This window comes from Dipodomys ordii, unplaced genomic scaffold (genome assembly GCF_000151885.1).
Source record: "Dipodomys ordii isolate 6190 unplaced genomic scaffold, Dord_2.0 Scaffold161, whole genome shotgun sequence".
NCBI classification, from domain to species: domain Eukaryota; kingdom Metazoa; phylum Chordata; class Mammalia; order Rodentia; family Heteromyidae; genus Dipodomys; species Dipodomys ordii.
In genome coordinates, this window is record NW_012267377.1 from 59,573 (window position 1) to 68,302 (window position 8,730).

Consider the following 8,730-nt stretch of genomic DNA (forward strand, 5'->3'; position numbering starts at 1 on the left):
CTCATTTTACAGATGGGCTTCTCTCTGCTTTTCCAGGAGGGTCCTGATCTGTTTGGCTCAAGTGATCTTCCTGCCTCAGTCTCCCCAGTAACTGGGACTCTAGGCCTGCACCCCTGCTCCCAGCTCCCTTTATGTAGCTTTACTGATGAGGAAATGGAGGTGTGAGGAACATCTTGACATTCTGCAACCCCTCAAATCTGAAGACATGATAAACATTCTGAGATAGACCAGACTGTTTATATTACCTAAAGTTTATTTATATCCAATGTCTCTTAGCTATCCTAGCTAAGAGAACGCAGTCCTGGCTTCTGATGGTGCCTTGGAGGAGCATGTTGGCATGTTTCCAGTTATTTTCTCTCTCCCTCCAGCTTATCCCATTCTGCTAGAATGAGATATTTTAGCTCAAACATGGCATCTGTCAGGAGCTTATCATCACACATTAAGAGCTACTGATAACTGTTGTCTTAGGACAGAGTTCCTTAAGTTACCTTCAGACAGTGTAGTTGAGTGAATGAGAACACAGGGTGATCATGAAAGTTGCCCATCAAATGCCTAGAAAAGCCGGGTTCATCCCTTCAACCCTGCTGTGCAAATGCAGTATTAGGCAATGCTTCATGAGTAGCATGGCCTGGCCTTTTACAAGCATTTTCTCACTCAGTCTTTATACTGACTGAGTGAGACTTAGACTCAGAAGTGAAGAAACTTCCGAAGGGTGCTGTTAGACTTTCCTTGTCCGTAACAAATAACTGAGAGAAATTGTTTCAATAAGGAAAGGCATGCTTTGGCTCCCTTCTGGCCTCTTCAGTCCAGGCTTGGTTGTGATAGGCTTGTGGTGAGTCAGACATCATGGCATCAGGAGTGAGCAAAGCATCCCTCATACAGCCAAAGAAGACTGCACAGTATAGGAAGGGGCAGGACAGACACACCCCCAGAGACCTACTTGCACTAGGCCCCCACTCCTAAACTTACAACGCCTCCCCAACTAGGTCCACAAGCAAAGGACCAATGCTATTTCCTATTCAGCCACTAGTTGATATAGGGCTCTGCAGTCCTCATTCAGGTTGCCAATCTGTAGTCCCCACGCTGTGTGCATTCTCCCCAGCCATGCCAGAAGCACACAGAAACAACTATGAACCCCACATGATACTGTCTGCAATTCCTCACAGCCCTCAGTTAGCAGCTGGGAATGTGTCACCTACCCCAGATCTCAAGGGAGTCAGAGTTTCAAACTCTAGTTCCTCCTAATTTACTGGCTGTTTTTTAAATTGTGTAAAAGTATGCATTCAGATTTTGTTCAAGCCAAACTCATGCTGATATCCAGGATCTTAAGTAGTGACAAAAACACTTGTATTTAGGTCCTCAGGGTGCTGTGGGAGGAGGATTGCAGCCCTGTGCCATGCCTGGTTCTTCAGTACTTGCTCAAAAATTGCCACCTCCACAGTGCATACAGACAGGTGCTGACACAGGTGTGGAAGTGGCCGGACAGCTTCCTGCAAAGAGGATAAAGAAATGTCAGTGCTCTGTTGAGTGAATATTTGCATTTGTGAATATTCATGAGTGATGTCAAAGAGGAGCCCCTTCAGTGAGCCCAGGCCTGGCTCCGTTGGACTGGGTGGCATCAGTTGCTGTACACACTCAGAACATGAATGGACCAGGCCCTTCCTTTAGGTCAGAATTTACCTAGGAAAGCATTCTCACTTTTATACAGGCACACATCACAGCTCTTCCTGCTATCTGGAGAGAAACAACCCAGAAAAAGGGAGTCACACTTTGAAGAAGTGATGTTCATCTTACTTTGATTTTCAGGAGCTCTGATGTGGACTCCAGTGGGTATCTGAATGGAAACAGAGGAGTCTCCTTTTGACCCAATAGTTTGTGTTTTCTGGCATGACTGGGTTGAGTCTTGAGAATGTGATGAGAAGAATACTAAGAATTTCCCTCATGAAATGTTCACACTGAACTAGAAGCTTGACAGAAGTGCAGTTGGTTTTTGGATTGCCTGTTTTCCAAGTCTAAACCCTCTGGAAGGATCAGAAAAACTCCAGATAAAAAGTCCTGACTAGCCAGGTACTGGTGGCTTGCTTCTGTAATTCTTGGTATTCAGGAGGCTGAGCTCTGAGGACACTATATTAAAAAAGAAGCACCAGCAGGCAGTCCATGAGACTATTATATCTAAATGAATACCAAAAAAGACATTCACAGTTGTGGCTCAAATGGTAGAACACTAGCCTAACCTTTAGCACATAGGGTCAGGGACCTGAGTTCAAGCCCCAGAACTATCACAAATGAAAAGGCATGAATGAGAAACTTGCTTCCACAAAAGTTATTGAGTAGATTCTGCTATCCTGGGCCAAAGAAATCAAGAGCAGATGGCAGTAAAGATGGAAACACAGTCCCCAATGGCTTGTGGAGTGGTGGACATCTGGAGCCAGTGAGCCAATGCGTTGAGCCACAGCTGCAAGAAAGTTGGGTGCACAGTGAGGCCATGTCTATGGAAGATGGGCAAGCTTCCCCACCTGCTCCCTACCATGTGCTGTTTAAAATGAGGATTCTCTTGTCTTTTTGCAGTCCGCTATCTTGGATTGAGGAGAAAGGGCCTGGCTTCCAAAGAAACAGATATTTAAGCTTCCATTTCAAATCTGGATCTCTGGAAAATATACCAAATGTAGGTGTCAACAAGAACATTTTCCTAAAAGATCAAGATCTGTTTGTGCAGAAGCTCTTGGGCCAGGTCTCTGAGAAGGAACTGGCTGCAGAAAGGAAGCGTGTCCTACACTGCCTGGCTCTGGCAGACGCCGTCCAGAGGTGCTGCCGTGCTGAGAAGTAGGAGAGGAAGCGGTGGGCACCACCAGCACCGGATCACAGTGGGATGTTCTCAGCTGCTTGCCTCCATTCTTACCATTAAACATGTTGGAGAAAGAGGATATGTGTGCCATTACAAGCTGTAGGAATGAGATTTGGGGATGAACCCTGGGGTGGAGACAAGGAAAGTACTTACCATGGTGGAGCTGAATTGATTGTGCCATACTCCTCCTTCCATTTTTTATTCCACACCACCCTGGGAGGTGGATGGTTGTTATATTACCTTTGGGAAATTAAAAAGGATTAAGTCTATAATGTTATAACATGAAAAGAAAAGGTACATCAAATCATTTGTCAAAGGCCTGGATTCTACCCGCAGCCCTCACACAGTGGTCACTTCGTCAGGACCGGCAGGAGGAGGCAGGCATTATGTCATCAAGATACAGGATCAGCACCATGGTTGGCAGGACCAGTAGCCTGGTCCTAGTGATGGCAGTGGACACCATGTTGCCTCAGTGCTTCTGTTGGGTGGCTTTGGAGCAGGAAGCCCTGGACTCCATTTCCCATAAAAAAGCCCCCCCATGGCTCCAAGTTGGGCTGAATGCATACACCTCCGTGGCCCTACATGCGTGAACAATGCCAGTGAGTATAATTCACCATCATCAGAGCTTTGGGCAATGACTGTGACATCTTGAGCAAGGGAGATGGTGCATATGGGAAAAGATAGCATACAGGGAAGGGAGAACCCAGAATCTAGAGGCAGAAGGATGCCAAGGGTCTCCCTCCCCTGCCCAAATTGCCCACAGTGGAAACACTCGTTCACTTCCCTGTTACTTGAAAAGTGAAGGCCTCCCATCTCCACATTTCTCCACATCACCAAATCCAAGTCCAGGCTCCAGCCCTCTCCACCTACTCTCCCCATGCTCCATGGCACCAGAATGATCTCAGCCCTAGGAATGAGCCCTAGCTCATTCCCCTCCATTAGCATGATCGCCTGTGTACTTTCCACTTCTGCCTCAGTGAACGTGGTGCAGAAATCACTGGCTCTCCATGCCCTCGCCCCTCATTCCATGAGCCCACTGAATGATCCCAGAGAATGGCCTCAAATCCTCTTGGACCCCAAGCTGCCACATGTTCCCACTCTCCAGAAGAGTGGAGAGCTGAGGATACAGGACACTGAACAAACAGCCCATTCTTTTCAGCGTCCCACCTTTCACCCATCCTCTCATTAGCACACAAACATTGTGGCAGGCAGAGCTGAATTCAGCATCTTGCTCTAATGCACGCATGTGAGGACTCATATGGATGCACTGTGTCTGTGTGGATGAATGTATGTCCATATGGTGTCCATGAATGTATGTGAGGTCATGTGTATACCTCTCTCAATAGGTGTGTTGAACATTGGAGTCTCATGGGTAGGCTTCCAAATAGGGAAGACCTCATCTGTGTCTACACTTGTGAAATTCTCACCCCATGTGAAGCTCTAATCTTGCATTTCCTGTTTGTTTCTTTTGTTCATTGTTGGCTTGCATGGATTTGAGACAGAATCTCTTGCCTAGGTCAGACTAGCCTTGAACTTGGTATCCTCCTCCCAGAAGCTCCCACTGCAGGAATAAGAGGCCTAGACAAGGACAACTGGTTGGCAGTTTATTCTGTCTAGACACAATGTGCAGGGCCTGAATGTCTACAAGAGTGCAGTGAAAATGATGGACACCAGCTGTAGGGTTCCCAAGCCTTGGATGGACACAGAGTCCTTTCAGTGTATGACATCCTCAAGCAGGTGCTGGGTGGAAGCCCTAGGAGTGAGTGGGTGACTGGAGGAGGCAGGCAAGCACAGGCACTTGTACATGGGGAGGCAAACTGGAAGGAGGGATCGGGTGTGAGCCCAGTGTGTCCTCATAACCACGACATTAACTGGACAGAGGACAGAGGTTGGAGTGTGTCTAGTTTTTCTCCTGACCTGCCACGGGGCCCAGCCAGCACTCAGGGGCCATTTGCAGAGGTCTGGTCTGAGGCTGAGGCTCAGAAAAGGGGACCTCCATTGGTGCTGTGATCTCCGGAGATGATGTCAAAAGGGCCAGGTTACCAGCACTCACATTGCTATGCAGCTGAGCCAGCTCAGTGGTATGGAAAGCTGAGGGGCAGCAGGATGTTTTCCTGCTGTTGCCTGCTATTCCGCAGAACAACTCCACAGAGAGAGTTTGATTATAGTTCGCAGGCGCTGGGTAATCGCTGTCCAGGTCACCTGATCAGAACTCCACCATGCATCCCACAGGTGAATCAAGGAGGAGGGAGGGTGAGTCCCCTCACCTACTACCTTCTGGCAGCCTCAGAGCCCATATGTGGGTACATTCATGAGTGTGTGTGTGCACACGCATGCAAGCCCAGCCCAGGCTATTTTCATGGTATGGCCCCAATCCTTTTCCCAGTGTGCTGCTGTTTCCGTGTTTGAACTGTGTCTCATTTCTTCACCCCAGTTTGGGTGGGTTTTAGCTCCAACTGATCCTGATCCCTGCAAGGCAGGATACCTGCAGGGAGGCAAAGTGGAGAAGCTAGTAGACCACTTAGTGCCTGCCCTGCTCTTCGGAGATGCCTTGTTTATCCCAGTATTTCTGGGGACATTCCACACTTTCATGACTGCCCATCCGTATTGAACCTGCTGTTCAATAGGTAAGCGCCACCTCTGATCCTTGGGACAGGCCCACTGGCTAGGCCTTGGCATGTGCTGCACCAGTGCGGATCTGTTTGGATCCTGGCTACTGGCATGCTAGGACTAACATCCTCGCTGCCTGAGGCTGGAGCAGTGGGATGGGCCCTGAACAGGCCTGTCCACATTATGACCTTACACCCCGGGGAGCGCAGGGCTGTGGGCGGACTGGGAGAAGCCCCTTCTCTCATGAAGGCCCCCTTCTCTACATCGAGGCCTCCTATGAATAAGACCTCAAGAAAAGCATTTTCCAAATTGACAGTGGTGGTTGATGTCCCATATGGGTGTCCTGACCTACGTGAACCTCACTAGGAAGCGAAAGGGAAACCCTGACAGACCCTGTGCTAATTCCGGTGTGTGGGAGGAAGGTAGTGGGCTCATCACCTTGTGTGGGGATACATTTCTAGACACTTGGAACCACTCAGTGAAAAGAACACGGAAATCGTTGTTATCCATCCTGTTGTTCCATCCTGTGCCCAGAGAGACCACTGGGACTGTAGACTTCACATGTAGACACAGTGCATGTGACAGTCTCATGGTTACCCCTAGATATAGCCGTTTCCTTGATTATGAGGAGAAGGCAGGCATGCAGGAGCACCTGCAGCGGTGAGTGTGCCTGGGGGAGGAGGGAAGGCATGTGTCTTCATGGTGGGTGCAGTGGAGAGCTGGCCTTGGAGAGGCCTGGGCAAAGGGAAATAGCAGCCACTCCTAAAGGAATGCTCAAGTCCAGGTAGAAATGTGTCCACGCAGGGAGTTAGTTTGGCTTGTTCTGTACTTGAGAGTGTGGGAGAAGCCTCTGGCACTGTGACCAGCCAGTCCCATGTGCCTGCCCTGGGATACCTCAGGACCACACAGAGCAGCGAGGCCTACACTGTGCCATCATGGACAATCCTCTAGGATTCCGTGAGTGCACAAGGGCCAGGGTGTGCTGTTTTGGTTGAGAGTCAGGCAAAGACCAGTCACACATGGCTCTAGGACATTGAGGCCTCTAGAGGCTGCATGAGTGAGGACATTGTGGGTTCTGGGGACAAGGCACCCCAGGGCTGACAGTTTGAGGGGCATGCCCAGGGACACCAGGAGCTCTGTGTGGGTGGGGGGGTTTTACCTGTGATGTAGGTGGAGTAGCATCCCTTGATTAGACAAGGTCTTTAGTGCAGCCAGTTGACCAGGCCTGCCATGGGCTATGGACTGGAGCAGGCCCAGGAGCCCAGCTCCCGCACCTGTGCTTGAGGGGGGTCTGAGAGGAGGAGAGGCCCAACCTCTGATTCTGCTGCTTCTCCCACTACATCTAGAGCCTTCTTTCATATTGGGCTCATGGATGAGGGAGTACCCACAGGATTTCACTGACGCACTGGACACATCTGCCTGTAACACATGGTAACATATCTAAACTGCAATGTGCCTGGCTCTGTGGAGGAGCAGCAGGCCTCCACATGCATCCCAAGCAGCCCGAGCTGGAGGGTGAGTAGCATGGGCTGGCAAAGGACAGAACAGGTGGGGGATTCCAAGCTTTCTCCACCTGAAGGCAGCTCCCAGCCTACCATGGTGCCCTCATCAGGACAGTCCAGGAGCCTGGATGGCTTGGCATGAAACCTGTCCTTGCTAGGCTTCCTGGGGTTGAGTCCAGGAACTGGGGCTTCTCAGGCAGGCAGGGGTCTCATGGCCTTAGGAATGACTGAGGGGAGGGCAGTGCTGTAGGAGATCATTGCTTGCAGCTGTTCTACCAGCTGCAAGGCTTGATGAGAAAACCAGTGTACAACAAGAGTCACCTGAACCACTGGATCCAACACTCCGCATAGAAGCAGGGCTACCATGACAGAGCTGGAACTAGCTGCAGCCTCAGAGGCCCCCTCAGCTCCAGGAGCTGCAGTGTAGCTCCAGCGAGAACCCAAGGCAGACGGATGTTCTGACTCACCTGCACCATCTTTGACTGAAGAGATGAAGCCACCTGCAGGTCAGCCAATGGCCCACAGCCTTCCACCGTCACCAGCACCAAGTCTGGATCTTGACCTGCAATATGCAGATCCTCTCTCAGGTGAAAAAACAGTGGCTGCTCCCCCATTGCCAGCGGCACTGAGTCCAGTTGCTCCAATAGCTTTAGAGCCAGCAATTGATGTGCCAGTGCATGCAAGAGATGAGGGGATGTCATTGCCCACTCCAGAACCCCAATGGCCTGAAGACCAGACTGTCCCAGTTCTACCACCCATCTAAGAAGGAGAAGCATCTGCAGTTCAACCAGAGGCCCCAAAGCCCACTGCAGGGAACAGCTCAGGGCCAGAGCTAGAGGCTGCAGGAGAGGAAAGATGGGAGTCTGCTCTCCTTGCACCTGGGGAGCAAGTGGAATCTTGCCCGCTTGCTGGAGAGACTGGCTGCCTTGAGCCTGTTGCTGAGCAGCCAGAGCCACCCGTATAGGAGCCTCTGCCGCCCAACCGGGATGTAGCACCCGTCCCATCTGCGCAGCTGGATGCTGACGCAGGCTTAGGAGGGGACTCTCATCCAATTAATGACTTGGATGAAGACCATGAGCTGCCAGTGGCTGAAGACACCAATGGTGCTCTGCCCTGTGCTGCCGAGCCAGAGCCTGCACACCTGCCATCTAGCAAGGCAGACAAGCCAGCTGTTATGCACCCAGATCCCTGGGACTGTTTTGACGTGGGAGATTTGCAGATTTCCTCCAGGGAGCCAGCCTTGATTTCGATGATGGAGTCAGACCATGATGAGGATATAGCTCATGTGCTAGAGCGGTTGCCCGACCTGAAGGTGAAGCAGTTGTCCCTCATGGCAGTGGTGAGTAGCTTGGCAGGGCTGGGCATGCAGGCTTTCCTTTGCACCTCTACTGCCACACCTGCCTCAGGGCAGAGTCACGCTGACCCTTTGTTTCCTCTCTGCAGAAGCTGTTCAAAGGGCTGATCCCTGAACAATGCTTAACCTATATATATATTTACAAACGTGACCACGAGGAGGGTCTGGAGCACCTGGCACCCACTGTGCTGGCCATCCTGGAGCACTGTGAAAAATTGCACACCTGTGTGATCAGCACATGCCTCGGGGAGCACAGCACAGAGGCAGCAGAGAGGGCCCAGGTGTTGGAGCACTGGATAGACGTAGCTTTGGTATGCGCAGGAGGCGGCCCCGTACCCTTCTGCCCTTTCCCACACTCACCAGGTGCTGCCTGCCCACTCACAGCCACTGCCTGAACCCTCAAGCCCTCCTTGTGCTCT

The 8,730-nt window shown here is 50.9% G+C and overlaps 2 protein-coding genes across 2 annotated transcripts in view; both read left to right on the forward strand.

Moving 5' to 3' along the window:
* Window positions 1-3,122, forward strand: part of LOC105998315 (biliverdin reductase A-like) — a gene marked incomplete at its 5' end in the record, with an annotated part of 9,528 nt that extends 6,406 nt beyond the window's left edge. Inside the window, 2 exons of the mRNA XM_013032998.1 lie at window positions 2,335-2,397; window positions 2,565-3,122. Of these exons, the coding sequence (XP_012888452.1) occupies window positions 2,335-2,397; window positions 2,565-2,827 (326 nt within the window). The remainder of the gene's footprint in view (window positions 1-2,334; window positions 2,398-2,564) is intronic.
* Window positions 3,123-6,883: 3,761 nt separating this feature from the next.
* LOC105998316 (ral guanine nucleotide dissociation stimulator-like) overlaps window positions 6,884-8,730 on the forward strand; it is a 4,578-nt gene continuing 2,731 nt past the window's right edge. Inside the window, exons 1-3 of the mRNA XM_013033000.1 lie at window positions 6,884-6,970; window positions 7,922-8,296; window positions 8,401-8,622. Coding sequence (XP_012888454.1) covers window positions 6,884-6,970; window positions 7,922-8,296; window positions 8,401-8,622 — 684 coding nt within the window. The remainder of the gene's footprint in view (window positions 6,971-7,921; window positions 8,297-8,400; window positions 8,623-8,730) is intronic.